Here is a 21,297-nt window from a genome sequence, read left to right on the forward strand (position 1 = left end):
GCCGGATTGGCTCGAACGGCTTTCTTGTAAATAGGGATAGTGATGGATTGTTTCCAGGACACCAGTATTTTTTGAGATGAAAGAATATTCTTAAACATGAGATGTAATATGTCCGCCCAAACGTCCGGAAATTGCTTCATTTGTATGTTTGACAACCCATCCGGGCCAGGTGCTCTAGACTGACTAGCTTGGTTGATGAAAAGTAAAATATCGTCTTTATCAAAAGTCAGATGGAATTTAGGTTGGGGGTCAGGCTTATGTATACTTCTATCCTCCGGGGGTGCAGCATATAAATCAGAATACTGCTGAACCTACATCTCTTCACTCACATCATTGGTTTGGACAGCCACTTGGTGACCTGCAGTCGCCTGGTTAATGATTTTCCACGATTCTGCTGAGTTTTTACTGGTCAGTAACTTTAGCATGTTACTACCATCATTTTGGTATAATTTGGCCTGCATCCCTCGTAACCAATTCCTGTATCTAGTTTTAATGAGAGTTAGGGCCATTGCTCGCTCATCACAGGGGAGCTTAAAGGCTTCCCTCTTTTACGCCCGAACCAGGGATTTCCTGGTTCTAATTTCATGATCGAATATATGCAAATGAGGTGTTTGTTTTTGCTTATGGGTGATAAAAGGTGGTTGAAAAAGCTGCATTAATTCGTGATAAATAACCTCCGAACCTTGTTTCCAAGCAACTTTACACTTTAGCTGAGCGTCATAACTTGACCTCAACGCTTCCAAAGAAGACTCCGTCCATATTAGCCTATTTCTAGCTGTATTTACTGTATAGGAGCCCATAAGGTAGCGGGGTTTCCCTTGTGTCATGTTAGGTTTAAAGAGCCATGTCGCGTCGAGCGAGTTATGATCACTCGCTTCTGTGTCAATTACTTGAAAGGATGTTACTTTATTCAACATGCTTGCGTTAACATAATGAAGTCAGTAATTCCCTTGCTAAATGCTCAATGCCATGTTGCCCTGGGCGGACTGTCCTTGGGATAGTTGCCATTTAGCACCAACAGGTTTCTGGACTCTACAAAGCTTGTCCATTTAGCAAGACGTGTTGTTTCAGATTTACGATTTGGGCCCAAACAATGAAGATTCAGGTCACCGGCTAGGATGATAGTGTCCGAATTACCATCCAAAATTATAAGGTCCAAGGCTTTGTTCACCGATTCCAGAAACCTGTCATCAGTAATACCTAAAGGATTCCAGTAAACATTGATGAGTGCACATGAGAAACTAGGTCCAGTAAGTTTGGACATTTGGATGAAAGCATTTGGAGAGAACCACGGTTCGACCTGTAAGGTAGAACTCTGCTTAACAGCAGTTAATAGACCAGAGGCAGGACGTCCAGAAAAGCCCTTGACTGCAGGAATCAAGAGTGTGTCATAATTGTTACACGATGGGGCGCTGGTGAGCCAAGATTCTTGTATCAAGATTACATCGTGGTCTAACAAATGGATGGCCTGGTTGTTCAACAAATGCCTATACCCTCTAGAATTCCAACTAATCAAGGACAAGGTAACTTCTGGAGAGTCCAGATGTTAACACTGGGTATCTTTTAAGTCACAATTGCATTTATGAGAGCAATTGCCCTGATTTTTAGTTATATGCTGTTGTGTGGTTTGCTTCGGTGTTTCGGAAACATTCAGAGGAATCCGGACATGCTGAGAGGATAAAACCAATGTCCAAAAGTTGTGACCTCACTGCCCAAATAGTGTTGACTACGACCCTCGAGTTTATCCATAGGTTCATGGAGGACCCCTCCGACCGATCAGTAAACTCCACTTGCTCAATGTCGATGGTGCCTATATCATCAAGTTCAGGAATTTCACTGAAAATAGATAGAACTGAGGCTCGATTCAAGTGATATTGACGGGCAGGAAGAGGCCTGCATCTGCTAGATAATGAATGAACTGCAGGTCGCTTAGCACACAGGGTCGAGGTTTTTTGTTTTAACAGGTTACGAGGATCATGATGATTTACATTCTTGGACCCGAGCTCACTGCTTTTTGGAGAAGATTGTGCATCAAAAAACTTCGACAATGTGGATTGGATCCAAGCCGAGATACTAGCTGTTGGCATATTTGTCTTGTTATTTATTTGCCCCTGTATCACAGATTGTGTTGGATGTATACTTTCAACAACTTGTGACCGAGCTGTTTGCGCTTTCTGTACAAGAGAAGAGCTAGGCTCATTTATATGAACAGTCTCACATGTCGCCAAGCTCAGGTTCTTTGGTGCTGGTTTGGAGGCCATATATTCATCGACAGCTTGTCTTATTTCTTTACAGCGATTTAATAAGCTGTGTTCTTCTAGTGCTGGTGGGGGTTTTGAGCAGAGAACGTTGTTAGTTTGATTCTTGCTTGTATCTTTGGCCACAGCAGCAGCTGCACTTATCAAGTCAGTTAAGGGACTATATGACTTGACAGAGGGGCTCGGTTCTAGCAAAACCTTGACCCTCTTCGCCTGTGATTGGAGCAGGTATTTTTTTGCTATGGCTTTTGAAGCAATTTTAGTTGTTGTTAATGGTGTTGAAAGTTTGTTGACAAATGGTTTGATTTGAGATGATCTTCTAGCCACAGATCTAATATTTTTAGATTTCTTAGAAGGGGCACCATTATTGTGCCCCAGCTTCGCAGGCATATCGAATACATTTGTACATGTGCCACCGAAAAGTGCATCATTTGTTTTTTTTTGTTGGTCAACCATAACTTCATTTGCAATATTTGCCAAATCAATAATGGGATTCGATATGCAAGGAATGCTCTGATAATTCAGCGAGGGGGCACCAGACTGTAAAGTCTGGGAGGTTACAGACCTTTTGAGAGTGGGCAAGATAGTGGGCCCACCCAGAGTTTCAAGTTTATTTGTGATTGTAAGTTGCCCAGATAGAATCTGATTGAGTTGATTAGAATGTAAATCGGCCTTATTAACCAAAGCTTCAAACAATTTAGCCAGTGACAGAATCGCAGTATTCATTGAGGTCAGAGCAATACCAGTAAATATATTTTGGGTTTCAGCCGGGTCCACAACAGGAGAACCGTTAAGCTCCATTTTTCAGGGTGTTGGAGCAATGAATGATAGTTTTTCTACTGAGTTAGCAGCGCTAATGTTTTTAAATAGAATCAGGGATTTTCAGACATGGTGTGAGCAGAAAAACATGAAGCATTTGTGTCTAAATCAATTACAGCCATATCCCCTGGAATATATATTTCAGAGAGTTTGAAATTGGAGATATCATTATCAGACAATAAAGAAACATCAGGTGCTTTAACAGATGAAGCAACAGGAGCAGTTAACACATTGTTCAACAAAATGCTATCTGTTAAAGATACACTTTCCTTTGCAAAAGTTACCGTCCGGACGGTCGCCAACACATTGCTTTTTTACCCACCAATTGTTCCAACATCCACCACGTCTTATTTGCCAGAGTGTCCATGTGGAACGTCTTTTTTATGACAAATTATTTGAGCAGTTGTTTTTTCCACACCGCAGGCTGACACAACTAAAGTATTTTCACTATTCAAGTCATTAGAATCCACATGACTTGCATCTCGACAAAAGGGTCGAATGTCCATACCTAATAACATTTCAGCTTCGAATGTCCATACCTAATAACATTTCAGCTTTAGATCTTGCTTTAGGTTTCAAGACACCCATACGGGGAGTAGAACTTAAACGATATCTTTTTGTTGGGCAAGGTGGTGAATTATGTGGAAAGCTTTCGCCATTGGAACAATGCAAGGCAGATACTGCGGGCATGCCCGATTTTAGAGTAGTAATGCCTTGTTTCATGGTGAAATTAAATCAACTCGATTCAAATCACAAATCAGGGGCTTTCACGGGTGCACGCCACAAATAGACACTCACGTACGATGAGACACACGCGGCTGCTCCAAGGGCCTGGCCCCGCAGTTGCAGACACTACTTTTCACACAGCACAAAAGAAAAGACGTCAGTGAAACCTGCTTATCACAATAAGGCACAAGCGGCTGCTCCAAGGGTCTGGCCCCGCAGTTGCAGACACTACTTTTCACACAGCACAAAAGAAAAGACGTCAGTGAAACCTGCTTATCACAATAAGGCACAAGCGGCTGCTCCAAGGGTCTGGCCCCGCAGTTGCAGACACTACTTTTCACACAGCACAAGAAGGCACGTCAGCGAGACCTACTTTGCACAACCTCTGTAACCAGCAATGTCAATACGCAACGTGTGGCGTCTGCGTTATTTGTGATACGTCCGAACGAACAAAAGTCACTAGCAGGTGTCAGCATAAGAGCTGTAAGGATAAATATGTATTATGGAACAGTCATTTGTTGTAAATCACAGGCTCTTCCTTGGTGCATAAGCTCAGTTGTGAATAAGTAAAGCCATCATCAAAGCCCATAAAGCGACTAAACAAAACCAAAGCAAGTCAAAGCATCAGCCCTCTGAATAAATAGCACAGAGATTATGGCTGCTGCACAAGTTGCATACAAACTCCTCTGCCACGTGCTCCAGCAGATCTTTCCAATTACTATGGAAGATGGTATGAAAGAAAATATACCTTGAGGGAGGGTCCAGCCGTAATGCAGTGTACGACACACAGATGGTGGAGCTCTGTCCCCTGGATCGATAAACAGCTGCAACTCTGCCCTTCAACGTGCAGCACCTCAGCACCAAACAGCACAAACAGCAATTAGTTCCGGCCTTGTAACCGCCGGGCTTCTCTGGGTATTAATAAGGTGGGGGGTGTGATCGAGAATCGGGTTAATGCCATTCCATAAGGGAAAGATATGGACTGGGGTCGCAGCAAAGTCCCTTGGAAATTAATCTCTTCACAGACAAACTGCAGAGGAAAGGGATCCCTAAATTATACAAGGCCATTCATAATTTTAATAATATTATGGCATCCCCACTGACACAGTTGAATGACAAATGGGAAAGGGATTTCGAGACCCTAGAAAGTGAGGACTGGGTGGAGGTGATGGTGGCTGCAACAGAGGTTAACGTATCCTCACGAATGAGGCTTGTACAGTAAAAGATATTGCACAGGGTGTACTATTCGAGGGACAGGCTCTACAGAATGGGGAGAGCTGAGAGCAACGTGTGCCTTTAAGTGCGAGGGAGCTACGGTCACCTTTTAACATCTGCTGTGAGTGCTGATTGTTGTCGGAATTATGGGACAAGGTATGCAACATGTCCAGAGTACTAGGCAGAGTAATCCCTAAATATCTCAAATTGCTACTATTGCCTAACTATGGAGAATTTAATGGGAACAGATGGGCAAGCAAACTGGTTTTCAGTAGCGGCAATGGTGGTTAAAAGAGAACTAGCAGTTAAATGGGGATCTAAGGATATGCCCAAGATAGACATTTGGAAATAGGCATGGAACATTGTTGCAGTATGGGAAGAATAACATACCGCAATAGAGGGTTGTCAGGGAAATATCTGAAAAAATGGGGAAAGTGGGAGGAAATCATGGGGTGATGCAGAGAGCGAAGTCCATTGATAAAGGACAGACATGGGTTGCCGGGAGTAAAGGTGGAAGGGAGGTGGGTTGGGTTGGTTACATGAGGAAAGGGTAGAATGGGTCCACAATGGGTATGTTGCTTTTGCTTTGTTTTGTTGTGTATACATGAAAATGTCAATAAACAGAGTTAAACAGACTTACAGAACCATGCAAAGCACCAGATAACTGCACTGGATCCTACGCATCTGCCCAAGCTGTGAGATTTTTTCAAACCTGTTTGAAGGGATTGGAATGAAGCCTCTTTCCATCATTAACAAAGTTGTAAAATCCTTCTCTCATTTCCCCTTCAGGGATGTCCTCGGCTGCCTATGCCACCACATTCCAAAGAGTGTAAGAATACTTAGCAAAAGCGCAAGAGGCATTAATAGCCTTTAAAGCCGTACTTCCAGCCGAAATAACTCTCTTGGCCAAAGCATCATAAAGCTTATCATCCCTATATGGGGGGATGGAAGCATAAACTGAGCCTTATCATCCCTATATGGGGGGATGGAAGCATAAACTGAGGCCTTGGAAGTAAAAGTGGCAGACTGCACTACCAAGCTTTCTGAAGTAGGGTGTCTTGATAAAAAGTCTGGATCGACAGAAGATAGTTTGTACTTTTTGACTAACATCTCCTTGTTGACTGCAGTAATAACTGGTTTCTCCCACAGCTCGAAAAGGGGGTCTCCTAGTGCTGAATGGTAGGGCAGTACAGGTTCTTTTGGAGGACCAATGTCTAAGATATCTGTAATGTCATCCAGACTGAAGCTCTTAGCCGGGCCACCCAAACCCAAATAGTATCTTGTGATTCATTTTCTGTTTTCTGTTTCTGTTAACAAGATATTATGAAATTATGTCATCTAAATTTTATTTTATGTTATTGAAAAGTTGATTAATTTCAGCGGAATCAATACAAAATAAAAAATACATTTAAAAAGAAGGAAAGCTGCTGAGAAAACAGCATGTCAAGCAGCGGGGCATACCAAGTGATACATTTCACTATTCTCACTGATAAGCTAACACTACACTGATGTTTCATGAGTCGTAAGGCGTGCAAAGTTTGCAGTACACAAATGTAACTGTCCAGATGTTATGACATAGAAGACATTTTATTTTCCCACTCCTTAAAATAAGCAATTGAATGTGCTAATGTGTATAGACAGTTCAAGCAAACTATAACTTTCTTACCTCGTATGTAATCTTAAGACTTGACTGAAGCAAAATGGGAGTGAATTTCGGATGAACTTCCGCCGTCAGCCAAAGCCGAAAATTTGATTTGGGTTGAAGAGTATTTAATTCCTGTCGAGATAAAATAAATCATTGTCACATAAAAACAATGTTTTTAGAAAAACAGTAGCATTAAAATGACCTATGTTTGTTCTCATACAAAACTCAATTCCTACACACTTTGGTTTTTGTGAGTGGTTAGAATGATATTGCATAATATGTCCCCAAACAACGAGCACCCAATTCCATTATACTGAAACCAGGACCTAATCTGCAGTCCACTAATTGTTGTGATTTGTGCTTCACAGACTGTAGAGGAAGACATAATTAAAGCAGTTTGGTGCTTGCAATCCCCATAGTCATAAGAATTTAGTATTTAGGCTGAAGTCCATCCAAACTTCAGTGCATTCGTCAAAATAGGGGACTAATTTGTCAATTTTTATTGCAGTTGTGAAAAGCTAAAAGTCCCAAGCTCTTCTTCCAGCCCAACCAACATCCTCAGTTTTCACTTTTTTCCTCACTGGCAAACCAACTTTTCCCTTTGAGCCCCCGAGAAAGGTGTCATTGGAAACGCAATTGCAAATGCACCCCTGCAAGGTCTTAAAACTTGCAGGGCAAGGGTGCCCCAAAGGTGCCCTGTTCTTGGTGCAAGTCTTCTCGTGTAGATGGCCGTGTGGGCTCCTCTGGCAGTTCTCATGTATGATTATCGAGGGGTACATCCTGCTTCACCCCAGAGGTGCTCCCCCAGTGCAAAATCCATAGGCCAACAGCCCAACATTGTGTTCTATGACAGCGAGTGGGATACAGATGTTTCTGTACATGTTCCTGGCCTTTGCCTTCCTCGAAGAGTAAGGGCTACAGTCGTTGCAACCATATATGGCTTCATGTTTTAATGATGTCTTACTTCATTCTCAAATCCACACTGGAAAGAGAGGTAGCAAAGTTTGAATGTGGTGGCAACCATTGATTGGATTGCAGCCACATTTATGAATGGACGCAATGCTGCAGTTGGGAGCGGAGACACTATCTCAGCTCCTGATTTCCTGTTTACCCCCAACAGTCTCCCCACTGTATTTTATGAAACCATGTGAATCATCAACCCTATTAAGTCTACGAGAAGGAAGGAGAAGCCAACCATAACAAATTGTGCAGAAGCTCTGTAACACTGCATCCTTTAAAGATCTATACTACTGGCGAATATCAGACTTCTTTATTTAACCAAAAAAAGCCAAGCTGTGGTGCTGTACTCACTGGACCCTGCAGTTGGGGTTGCCTGGTCAAGGTACCTTTGCTCCCCGACAGTTTTGCTGCTTGGACTGTGCAGACTTGCCACAAAGAGGCAGAAACACCCAGCCAAAGAACACAGGTAACCAGCAGAGACTGGCGACTGTGGTTACTAAATGAGTTGGACGTCTTGAATCTTGTGACCTCTGTCACAATGCTTGCCTGCCTCAGTCACACTACTACCCAGATGGTGTAGAAGTGAGCCAACATGCAAAGACACCTGAAACAGGCCTGGCCCGAGGATTGCTGTAGCGTAGCACATTCAGGATCGAGCATCTAAGGGCACTGGGACCGGTGCCCTCATTTGCCTACACCCATCTGCAAGGACGGTTAAGGCTGAGGGATTCATAGATGACTAGGAACCAACATGAGATTTACTAATACGTTTATTCAACGCTAAAGCGATTAGGGGCAACAGAAATATCACTGTTGGAAGGGGAAACAACAGTATGGCAAGATAACAAATACTGAACTTCCTTAAGGATTTGGACCTTTGTCCTCACTGCTTCCCTCTCTGCCTCCCATCCCCCTTGAGGCCTCCACCTGGTCAGTTTCAACCAGTCACTCACAGTCTCTGAGCTTTTGAAGAAGCCCAAATACTTGCTTCTTGGCTTTCTTGCCTGGTGGTGGGATCATCTGGCTCACGTGTTGTCCTTCCCGGACTCTGCTTACCAGGCGCCACCAACTAGGACACCTTTAAGTTGTTTGACTAGGGTGAGAAATCAGACACAGAAACAATTCTTCCATGTTTCCCCTCATGTTAGCTCTTATGAAATGCCTCTCTTATTCTTAGGCTAGCTCATAGGTCACCTTTCCAACACTCCTGTTTCGGCCCGAGTCTGGCCCTCAAGCCAGTCCCTCTCCAAACACCTACCAGCATTTTCCTTGTCCTATCTTTAACAAGCTCGAAGCCTGCGGGCAACAGCAGTTGAATTACCCAGATGTATTCCTCCTGAGAATACAACATGCCTCTGTGGCCACAATGGAAATCTTAAGGCAGGTTGAGATTTCTGATTCCAGAACCACACTGGGGTCTAGGGGCAGCTAAATATATTAGTTTCTTGAAACCTAGTAGGTTTCTTGGGGCAATTCAAGATATCTCACACACAAGGCTGGAGAGGTAACTGAATTCCCTGTATACCATCCCTGGATAAGCATCACAAAGTGAGTGATGATTTCTGGGCCGCAGCATCTCCTATTCCCATCCCACAGCCTCTTGAATTTTACTTTGACAAAAGACATTGTTGGCTCATCAGCAAGCCATCTGCTTTGGCCTAGCAGAAAAATGTAACCTGTGCTAAAAGGCACTCTAAGAATTTCAAATGATCTTTTAATGGTACGTCTACCAAAATAATAATTTTGCTTAAAAAGTAATAAAGGATAATTATTTTCATGATAAATCTGTGTGGACCGTCTATTGTTTTATGCTGTTTTCATGATTGCCAGCTTCCTTCCTAGGAGTTGGGCCAGAATGCCCAATAACAGTCACTATTATGTGAGCCTATAGAAAGCTTGTGGAACCTGTTTGCCTAGGATTAATAAATGCTCTCATATCCTTAACACAGCGCTGAGAAAAAATCATCCTAACAGTAGGCAAGCACCTTTTATACAAAACTGTTAATGTGTCACCATGTGAGTTAAAATGGTGGACGATGTCATTCCGAAATACAACATGGCCGTTTTGACCTCTGTGTGTAATTAATATGTAATTAATATGTAACTTGCCTGCAGGCCACTTGTTGGGGTCGTGAACTGAGACCTTGTCCTTCGCTGACCTGTGTGTAAAGGATTACTTGTGCAATGAAACTAATCCACGAGCATATGTTAAGAACAATGTATCCAAATACTGAACTAAGAACACTTTAACTATATTGTATCAATGTTTGAGAAGACCTTTATGAGAAGTCCTAAAATACACTGTTACCATTAGGCATGTTGGCGAATGTATTAAAGGCAATCCCTATGCATATAGTGGTATGAACTCGGCATGAACCCTAGATCAGTAATGTATTAGAGGAATATTAACCCGAAGTAGGGTTGGACATCATGTTCGCAAATGGTATAAAAGAGCAACAAATTCTAATGTACAGCGTCTCTCACTAGGCACACTGAACCACGCTGGAGTTTCTTGTGTTGTACTGAGGGCCGATAGCTATCTGTTACCTTTTTTCTCTGTAACTGTTCAGTATAAAATAAAAAGATCTTTGTATGTTCCTTTGTAACCAGTGTTCGGTGTATTTCCTTTTGGGGTACTCAGCCTCGATATTTTGATTTTGTTTTCACAGAGGAAGAATGGCTCCTCGAGAGGGACCGTTTCTTCTTCCGCCGATGTTCTTTTTCGGGGGAGTGCCCCTCGGTTTCGGCCTCTGAGGACCGAACCGTCGACCACGCTGGTAATTTAGAGGGCAGCCGACCAAGAGTGAGTTTAGCTGCTTGATTGCGAAGGGATTTGGGCTGCATTTTGGTGCATGATGGACACCCTTGCATTCCGTGACCTGTGCCGAGGCAGCAGAGACACAATTTGTGTGGGTCAGTGATGGACATCTTGGTGCAAAAGTCAGTACACCGCTTGAAGCCTGATACTCGAGCGACCCACATCTCGCGTCGAGGAATTAGAAAAAAGTTTTTGGACGAAAATGTTGAAAGAGTCGAAGACTTGCCTGTGTTCCCAAGCAGCGTGTTAGCGCGCTGAAAAAAGGAACAGAGGTGTGGGGCATAGTGACGAAGTATATATACGAAGCTTGACGTCACGTCAGGAGCCGACGACCAGATGCCGAGCAAGACGGATGTTCCAAAGCAGTAGAGCTGAATGGAATATTTATCAGATGAGGAATATGCGGGAGAAAAGCAATCCATTGAAATCAGATTTGATGGGAAGCAGTGAGCTTCTTACAATGGGGTGAGTTTGAGGGAATACTTGACCAGGTTTTGAAGGGAGTAAATGGAACAGCCAATGGGGACAATAGATAAGCAGAGATACATAGATCAAGGACAATGATCATTGGACATTTTAAAGTGCAGGTAGGCGGTACGGCCAGCTGTGCTTGTGATTTGATTTGCTAAAGTGGAGGCAGAGGCAATGAGGGACAGTGACAGTAGAGGTGAGGGAAATATTTTAGCTAGCATGTGACTCAGAGGCAAAGAGGTAGGCTTTTAGTTTGGTTTTGAACAAATCCATGTGGACTGTTTCTCAGATGTCCAGGGGAAGAGAATTCCATACAAGTGGAGCAAGAAGAGAGAAGCAGCGGACGCGAGAGGGAGCACAGGGAGGGGATAAGCAAACTCTGAGCTTTGGGGTTTCCCCAGTCCTCTATACTTGTCCATCCACAGGTGATTCCGTCATATGAGACAAACTCCATACCAAATGACACATAATGGTGAGTAATCATGCATGAAAATCTTTGAGTGAGGGGATGTCCAACAATGAAATGCCTAGACATATACTTCCTTCATGCTTACAATGCAGCAGCGTCAACATGCATCTTTCAACCCAAAGAACATGCATCTAGACCAGTGCACAGGTTTTCATTAGGACGGAGCTAATAAGCTGAATAGAATGTTCTATACATTTTTGTCAATATCAAAATGGTGTGGCTTGACTTCATCTTTAGAGTTTTAAGTTGTCTGTCATTGTGAGCATCTCACAGTTATATATCTAGACAGGGCATAGCACACTGTCTCGCTACATTTTAAAAACAATGCCTCACCATGCTGTATCACATGACTACTGTTCTACTTGTATATGTACACATTGTTTACTAAAGAAATGTATATGGCTGTTACAAATAGGAGTGTGAGTTAGAAAAACGAACAGCTTGGCCAGGGCTGATGTATTAGTCTGGATATTGATGTGATAATCACAATAAGGATTAACATGATAAATATCTAGTCTAGGTGCAACCCATATTGATGTGGTTTTATCTTTGAGTGCAAAAGTGTTGGAGCCCTTTATAGAGAACAAATAAGGCCAAATAACCTGGTTTATGCTACGGTCCCCACTAAGGAGGGTCTACCACCACACACTTAGCCAACTGTGCCTTTTTTTACTTTGCTAAACTTGCCGGCGATGGGCAGAAGTGTAGATCATCATCCACAAGCCTGCTGAAACAGAAACAAGGTACATGTACTGCAGATTCCAGTTATGCCATGTATGCCTTCGCACTATTTGATGCCAGCATTGTAAGAATGCCCCCTTCTGAAACCAGACTCCAGCGTTATGGTCTCAATTTCTAGAGTCTCGACCTGGATATTTGGGATAGTCAAAAGCTATCGAGGATGCACAAAGCCTATCTATTTGAAAAAGAATTGGAATAAACCTAAGAATCAAATTTGAATGCTAACAATTAATAAGTTAGTGAATTGAGAATGTGCTTCACAATGGCTCTTACTTTTTCTAGGACTGGAAGCCAAGCAATAACAAGATGCAAATTCTTCAAACAGAGCCATTCCCCTTCTTTTGCACATTCCTTTAACATCTGAATGGCGAGATCAGCCTGACCTTGACCCATAGCAACCTGCAAAAAGTAGAAAATGATTTTGACAGGAACAGCCATACAAAAATTAAGAGAAGCAAAACAGTGATTTATGAAAACAAATTGGACCAATCTAAAAAATGATCAAAAACCCCATCTTGAATAAATTACATAAAGAGCATCCCTTCAAAAACAAATACATAAACTCCAACCCAATTACCCCGAACCCCAGAACACTTACTTCTAACAATAATAAGAAATGTGTTTCCGTTTTCTAAAAAAAAACAAAGTTATAATAAGAGTGGGTGGAGTCAAGAGAGCTGGGAGATGGCCATGTCTTAATCAAGCTCGGGCAAACGGTCTGTTTTGGGGACTGATTCAGTTGCCCATGGACTAAATCTGGCCGCAGCGAAGGGATTTATGAGCAATGTGAGCAGTTTTGGGCATGAATAATTGGTGAATCGCTGTAGAGCGATACGCCAGGAATAACACAATCAGGATCATGGATTTACTGAAATTCCTCAACCTCCTGATGACACGAGGAATGACAGGGACTGGAGGGAATGCGTACAGGAGAGGAAACACTCAGTTCACTACGAGCGCGTGCCCAAGAGCTCCTCTCTGAGGAAATTCCCTGGAGCAGAACATATTGCATTTCCTGTTGACACTGGACGTGAACAGATCCACTTGAGGGGTTCACCAAAGGGCAAAGATCTCTAGAAAGACTTCCTGAGCCAACTGCCACTTGTGAGAGACTATGCTCTGCCTGCTCAGTGCCTGTGTTCTCCCCTCTGGCTAAGTGAACAGCAGTTAGAGAGATTCTTTCTTGAAGAGCCCAAAACCAGAGCGTCATTGCCTTTCTGCACAGAGGGCACCAGCCTGACTGCCCGACTGCCCTGAGCTCTAGTCTGGACTCCGGTGGAGACCAACTACTGCTGATTGACAGATCCTTTACATGAGCTCCCCAACCTGTGAGGGAAGCGTCCGTAACTACTGTTATCTCTGGCCATGGCTGGCAAAAGTGTTCTCCCTTCATCACATTCTCCTTACAGGCCGGTGGGGGAGCAGTGGGGAAATCGCAACAGAGAAAGATAATGGCAGCAGAAAACCAGGAGTAGACATCAATGGGAAACCCAATGAGGGAGCCAAAGTGGGCAAAACTAGTGGAGACATAAAAGACAGACAATAGTGGTAACCGGTCGCTTTGAAGCAGCAGTGGGTTATACCGCAGAGGAGCCAGCAGTGAGAATGTGAACAGTGGTGAAATATAAAAGCATAAGACAAGCCAGTGGTAGACAAAAGTAGGCCTCCGAAAGGGAATTGTAGTGGAGCGAAAATCTTGGCAAGAGATACTCCTATGCTGGTGATAACGAGTCATCCATGAATAGTTAAGGTAGCCACTTAAGTAGAACAAATTACTTACCCCTCTGTAATGTTCTTTCTGATGAAGGTTCTTCCCACTGATTCCTCATTTATACTACCTATCTCCCAACACAGCTGCCCTTTCGGATACGTTTCCGCCACCAGCGATTGCCCAGTCAATCCATTTCATGGATGGACCTCCTGGTTGCATCCTGGTGCTGATAGCCAAACCTACCGGCATTCTCATACCATCGGGGCGACCTATCAACATCCTGGAAAGAAACAACCCTCTCTTACCAACCCAAGCAGTATCAAGCTCCAGGATTACCTTCATTGATGGTCTGGACCTGTTCCCCCGCTTCTTGACGTAGTCCCCCGCTTCTTGACGTAGGTTCACCACCTGTCATGGGCTTCTCCCAAGTATAACCATCTCAATTTCAGTGTGAATGCCTTCACATTCCTCTGTTCCCGTACCAACTTAATTCTTAGTCTTCCTTACAGTGGGGGTGCTTCCCTCCTTACCTTTGGTATTACACCCAGGTAGAGTCCTTCTTTTGAACTCAGCCCTTGGGTACTGCGTGGGTCTAACATTGTGGACTCAAGGAGTAGATCCGAACAGCCATGTCTTCAGTGTTTTTCAGTTGGTAAAATGGTTATGTATTGTACAAACTAACCTGGTTTGTGAGTTGAAGAATGTGGCTGTGATGTTGGAGAAGGCTCAGCCTTCATGCCTCTTTCTGACATAGTTCAGGAATGTAAGGAGTACGTCCATGCTGGATTTTGAAAGCCTACTTGGGTAGTAGGGGATGAGAGCCACGTTGATGAATTTGGCTGCACTGCCATGAATGTCATGGTAGGTGATGCAGAGCTACATTCTTTTATTTTGAACGTTAGCCAGTGGAGCACGGGGACGGACGGTGAGACGTTCTTAGCAGAGATGTTTCTTGTGGTCCCCACCTCCTGGGCTGCTGCTGCTGGCTGAGCCGAGGCCTTAAGTCTGCTGGGCAGGAGCAAAGAGCCGGGGAGACCCTGTGACGCATCCCAAGCAGCTGGCCCTCCGCTTTCTTATGGTGCCAGTGGAGAACGCCCCCGGGAATAAAAGTGCTGCAGGGTTAGCCTGCACTGTAGCCACAGTCAGAGGTGTCACTGGTGATCCGCTGCTCATTACCCACCTTAGTCAGGTTGGAGGTGGGGGACGGAGCGTGCCATCAGCCTGGGCTCCACGCTGCTGATTACAGCTGTCAGAGGAGCCCGTGGCCCGTTTTGCTGGACTTTATGGAGAGGGCCTGTGGATAGTGGTCGCTTTGCCTCCTCACGTCGCATGATGCCACCTCAGGAGGACCCTTAGAGCTGGAACCGCTCTACACCCAACGGACAGGAAAGACTGCTGATGGGAGCGTGCCATATAACCACAGGTTCAGGAGCTTGCTGCTACAATGGATGAGCAGCAAGCTTTAAACTCGATCTTCCAGGAACTGGCAGTCCTTCATAAGGCCAGCCGCGCTGCCATGTCCTTGCAGGAAACGGGCAAGCCAAAATCCTCTTCTCCCAAGAAACAGCTATCCGTTTGATGGTTGAACCTCAGTGAATGGCAAATGGAACCTCATTTATAGTGGATCCATAGAAAGAACTCTAAAAAAGAAGACAAACAAAATTGCACATCTGAATGAAATGTGGTAGAAAGAAGTTTTTACCCCTAAAGAATTTCCTTGTTAGCGGTATGAAAGAGTGTAAGGAATGAAACATGTCGGGTATGGTTTGAATGCAGTATGAACGTAAGCATGGGTGATAGTGACACAGAGTAAAGTGGTTTTGGGACTGGGAGGCACCTCTCTATGACAGAGGGGAGCAAACAACAGATCCTTATGATATTTTTATCTTGAAAAAATTATCAAAAAATGCATTACAACAAATTTTTGGATGTGCATAATGTAATTGAAAAGTATGATATATATGTTTGTTTGCCAACCAATTCTATTGATTTTTCTCACAATTGAACAAAAAAGAAAAAAGAAGAGTGTTGAAAAGTGTTTTACATGATGTGTTTTAAGAAAAATAAATAAATTGCTATTTTTGATAAAAAGCTGGTGTGATATTTGACAATATAATGATCATAAAACATATAAGAGAGGAATAACCAAGTAGGGATAGTGGGGAAGCAAGTGACCCTTTAAACATGATGTATTGTTTGAATCAAAGTCTATTGGAGGGCTGTTTATAAGTGGTCGGTAAAAAAGTACCTCCAGTCTCTCTGAGTTATAGTGTATCTTCCTAGTTGGGGCAGATGTAGCCCTTTCACTTGATTAGTCCTATGAGTGGGCCATCTATATTTTGAAGATCATCAGTGAGAACCGTGACACTTGCAGTGCTGCACATGTTAGGTTGTGTGGGTTAGATCGTTTCACATCTATAACAGAGATCAAACATCTAGACACACTGAAAAACGTAAGATTATAGCGATTTATTTGGTAACTCGTCCAGACAGTGGACAAAATAGTAGAAGGGTTAGGTATAAAGTACAACAGAAATATCAGGATCACTCCAGTGGCTGTGAGCAATTGAAAGTTCAGGGGAAACTAAATTATAAAATTATTATTATTATTATTATTATTATTATTATTATTATTATATTAGTTCAAATTGGCTTCGTTTCAACCTCATAAGGTTCTCGGCAAGGCTTCCTGGGGAGATGACAAAACTGCAAAGTCTTTTACAAAAAGTATCTAGCCGGGAAATGTTTTTCAACAACAAACTCTCTGCCTGGGACTTGCCTTATGCCCAGTTCCACTGGAAGTCCATTGCTGTACTGGTTTTTTGGGGACATCTCTCCTTTCTTTGTGTTCTATTCTAAAACATGTTTGTGGTCTGCTGTTCTTTTTTTTCCCCCACTACCTGTTCCAGTTGGTCAACCACAATGGACATGACATGGTTTCATGACAAGAAGGGAGGAGCCTGGGTGGTGGGTGGGACAGCTCTCAGAATCCGGGATGTGGACTGGAGAAGAAGCTGGCCAGCGTACGATGATGGCCAACTACTCTAAAACATCCTTCATGGCTTGTAATGTAAACACCAGTGTCTTAGAAACTTTCTTACTCTCTTCAAAACCCTTCAAACACTGTGCTTTCCAGGCTTCATCATCTTCCTTGTTGTTGGCTTTTATCCGTTTTATTCTTTCTAGGTGTTTCTTTTGCCCCTTTTCGCTTGATCCCCCCTTTATCACCCTTGAATGGTACACTACCCAATCAATACCTCAACAAACTCAATAACTTTTTTATCCAGAGCTCACTTTTCTGTAACCATCTATGGGCTGTTTACTCCGAATCTCGCTTTCCTTGCCTACCTTCTTCATCACTTTGGGCACTACGGTGACTGCCTCCACCTTCCTCACTCACTTTGACACTACTGTCACTATGCTCCCTTTCTTCACTCCTTTGGTCACTGTTGTCAGTGACCTCAACTTCTCAATTGCTCTGGCACCAGCCTCCTCTGTGCTACTATCACTCTCATAAGCTTCACCCCTCTGAGCACCATCTTTACTCCCGTGAACATCACCTTACTCTGCACTACTATCATCCTCAAGAAATGTACCCCTAAGGTCAACTTCTTTGAACCTCTGAGCCAATACTACACTCCTTTTAGCACCACCTTCTAGTTTTTCCCTCTTTAGCCACCACTCTCCCAACTCCCTGCTCCAGCACCTGTCTTAGGTTTTGTGTACCTGCTCTAGCCCCTTTCTCTCCCTCTCAAGCTTATAGTCTCTGGGGCTATGGCTGCAGTCGCTCTCGTGAGTTCACATACCCTAATATGGCCCAGTCTCTTGAACATCTCGTACAGCCCACTGGACTTTGAACAGCCTCCTGTTTCCTCTTCCAACCAGCTCTGAATAAGCACACACCTCCTCTCTCCAGCTCTTCCTTTCACCACCCACCATGAAAAATGGTGTCCTTGTCTTTATATAGGCCTGGGTCACTCCCCCGACCGCCCTACCCCGGGTTGAACTTCCTGTGATGATTTGCATCTGTTTGGTGGTTTCGGGGAGGGTCTGGGATTGGTTGTGCCATACCGAAGCTTCTGGGATTATCTCTGGGCTCAGGGGTTGGACTAAACCTTAAGACCTATTGACCATCTTAGAATCACTCTCTATGCTGTTAGACTGTTGGGTGTATGTTTGTGTTTATTTAATTGATTCTATACATGTTGTGCAGGAAGCTTTCAAACTTCTGGGTTCACAGACTTTCCATAACCGAGTGGTCCCCTTGGAAACATTATGAATGCCACTGAGGCTCGCCTGCGGGTTTAGGTGAGTCGTGCAAAATCTCTGTTTATTCTTCGGGAGTCTGCTCGTACTAAGAAAATAAGCACTGCAGGAGATTTTCGAATGCATTGGTGACTCGCCTGATGTCTTGGGGTGAAATGCTCCAAAATGTTGTGCATGTGTCCATCGTCCTCCAGAATCATTGAAATGAGTCACAGGGAATCTGAGGTGGCGGTGGACCCCTACCTTTGCTAATCCTGCGTCCCTGCAGGTTTGCCTCTGAGGCTGCAGCAGAGGGGGGGGGAGTGATATTTCAGGCCATCTGTGACTGATACCTGCCTTGGGAAGGGCCCATGTGAGGGTGACATGGGGAACCTCCCCATACCGCCTGATGTCCATCATCCTCTATCATAGAGAGGTACTCGGGGCCCATGGTCAACCCATAAGTAACCCACGGAATAAGAAGGTGTCTTGGTTGTAATCCATATAGAGAGATCAAGGTTGTCTATTTTCTTTCCTTAAGGAATGAGGTCAACCACTGTAGTAAAGTGTAACCTAGTCTCACTTCCTACAGAAGTTTAGTGCTGAGTGGTTCAATGTGTTGAACCCTACAGAGATGTCCATGAGTAGGGGAGCTGAGATGATGTTAAGAGTCCAGGATGGTCCATAGGTTGTCCCATAGATAGGGCTATGGATTCAGTTCTTCACATGGGTCTGAAACACACTTGGGCGCGATCCATGATTTTGTTTGACTTCATGTGATCCCGGATTTGTATACATATGTAGCGCTCCAAGATTTTTGCAGGGAATGTTATGTTGGAGATCTGTCAGTAGTTTGTGAGATCTTCAGGTGTTCCTGTTGCATTTTTAGTAGTGATTTTATGTAGGCCATTGTGACGTATCGTGGTACAGTCCTTTCGCTAGTGATGTCTTTAAGAGTTCCTGGTACAGGTTGGAGGGCTTTTCCTTGTTAAGAATTTGGAAAGAAATATATAATGCCTCCAAGTAGTTGTACTATGGATACTGACCCCCAAGATCGAGGCATAGCCCCAGAGCCTATTGATTACACTCAGCGTTCTCCTTGAAACACCCACAAATGAGCTCATGGAATTTATGTTTCAACGCATTCAAAACACAGAGCACAATAAAACATGAATTAGCACACTCATGATAAGAACCCAATCACTGCTTAACATTAGCAAACAACTCAAGATTGTATGCATGGATGACTACTTAGCATTTAGATGCACAACAAACTTGGACAATATCTATAACTGAGTTCAAAAAAGCTATAACATGCATATCTGAGGGAATTCTGTTCTGTAACTGTCCAATAACCTACGAATGGAACAAGCGTACCTCATGATAATTTGCATTTTCCACACTGGAAAGTTCTTTCAGCTCTTGAGATGGATCAGCCCCAGGAGAAATGATGATAAGGATGGGTTCAATTTCCAGTGTTTCTTTATAGAGACGTTTCAGATTTAAAGGCGGAGGAGACAACTCTTTCATCCCTAGAGTGAAAATCAAAACAGACAATTTTACAAAAAAAGGATCATATGCCATAGTTAGGAACCCAAAGCCTAAATATATTATATAGTGGTGGCAATGAAATCTGTAGCTAGGGGTCAAACTTTAGCTTGATTACTTTACCCTCCTTAAATATCAATATATGTAGGAAACCTACTGTGTATCTGCACCTTCTACAGAATGATGTGGCACCCGTGGTGCAGGGTTCAGGAAGTGTATATGACTTACCTTTGATAGTGTTCTTTCAGATAGATACAATGATTCCACGCACAGATTCTTTATCTATGAAATACACTTCAGATACGGTCTGAACAGAATATTTATTTTAAATCCACCAGGTGGATCTTTGCGCTTCTGTAATCAAAACCACCATAACTCCATGGCACCAAATGTGCATAAAGTGATGTTAAATATTATAAAGACATGGCACTGCTGGAGACATTTTCCTAATTTCCACCTTTTTTTCCCCCTGCTAGCCACAAATCAGGGGTAGAACGGTCACCAAAAAGTGCATAATAAAAATGACAATTGATTCCTTCAAACACAAGCTTTGAGGGTAAAAGTGGGAGGGTAATGAGGAATCAGTGGGAGGAATCATTGTATCCATCAGAAAGAACATTACCAAAGGAAAGCAATTTGTTCTCATAATAAATACATTCCTCTCTGGGGTTCATCTATGGAAGACTCCCAGAGCCACACCTAACATTAAATGGAGACGGGGGGGGCGTGGCTACGTGGCCATGTAAGAGGACGTGCAAATTAACAAGGGGAGTCCTGGGAGTCCCTCTGCCAGACATTAGTCCTGGTTGCAAGAGACTTACCCAGAGTATTTAGCTCACTACCTTTCACAGAGAAGAAATATCCTAAACATATCATTCTTTGTCCTGCTCTGGGGCAGTCCAGCACCGAAATGCTAGGCAATTCTCCTCTGAACAAGAGTACCAACAGCATCCCCAGACACGTGTTTCGGTCTGGTTGCACCTCATCAGTAGGGAGAAGCTGTGCCTCTCTAAGAGTAGTGAGCAAGGGGTCCACGTCTGGATTCCCCTAGTAACTTAGGGTGAGACCCAAAGTTACTTGCATATGCAAATTAACAAGGGGGGTCCTGGGAGTCCCTCTGCCAGACATTAGTCCTGGATGCAAGAGACTTACCCAGAGTCTTTAGCTCACTATCTTTCACAGAGAAGAAATATCCTAAACATATCAGTCTTTGTCCTGCTCTGGTGCAGTCCAGCACCGAAATGCTAGGCAAGTCTCCTCTGAACAAAAGTACCAACAGCATCTTCTCTGTGAAAGATAGTGAGCTAAAGACTCTGGGTAAGTCTCTCGTAACCAGGACTAATGTCTGGCAGAGGGACTCCCAGGACCCCCCTTGTTAATTTGCATATTTAAGTAACTTTGGGTCTCACCCTAAGTTACTAGGGGAATCCAGACGTGGACCCCTTGCTCACTATTCTTAGAGAGGCACAGATCCACCCTACTGATGAGGTCCAACCAGACCGAAACACGTGTCTGGGGTTTCTGTTGGTACTCTTGTTCAGAGGAGAATTGCCTACCATTTTGGTGCTGGACTGCCCCAGGGCAGGACAAAGACTGATATGTTTGGGATATTTCTTCTCTGTGAAAGATAGTGAGCTAAAGACTCTGGGTAAGTCTCTCGTAACCAGGACT

General features: G+C 43.6%; 1 protein-coding gene across 3 annotated transcripts in view; it reads right to left on the bottom strand.

Moving 5' to 3' along the window:
* DYNC2H1 (dynein cytoplasmic 2 heavy chain 1) overlaps nt 1–21,297 on the bottom strand; it is a 3,314,293-nt gene that overhangs the window by 464,198 nt on the left and 2,828,798 nt on the right. For all 3 annotated transcript variants that reach the window (XM_069639013.1, XM_069639012.1, XM_069639011.1), the window contains 3 exons: nt 19,456–19,610; nt 12,396–12,521; nt 6,685–6,795 (listed from right to left, as the gene is read on the bottom strand). In XM_069639013.1, coding sequence (XP_069495114.1) covers nt 6,685–6,795; nt 12,396–12,521; nt 19,456–19,610 — 392 coding nt within the window. The remainder of the gene's footprint in view (nt 1–6,684; nt 6,796–12,395; nt 12,522–19,455; nt 19,611–21,297) is intronic.

The sequence above is a fragment of the Ambystoma mexicanum genome, chromosome 7q (assembly GCF_040938575.1).
Source record: "Ambystoma mexicanum isolate Mex_15411 chromosome 7q, UKY_AmexF1_1, whole genome shotgun sequence".
In the NCBI taxonomy this organism is placed as follows: domain Eukaryota; kingdom Metazoa; phylum Chordata; class Amphibia; order Caudata; family Ambystomatidae; genus Ambystoma; species Ambystoma mexicanum.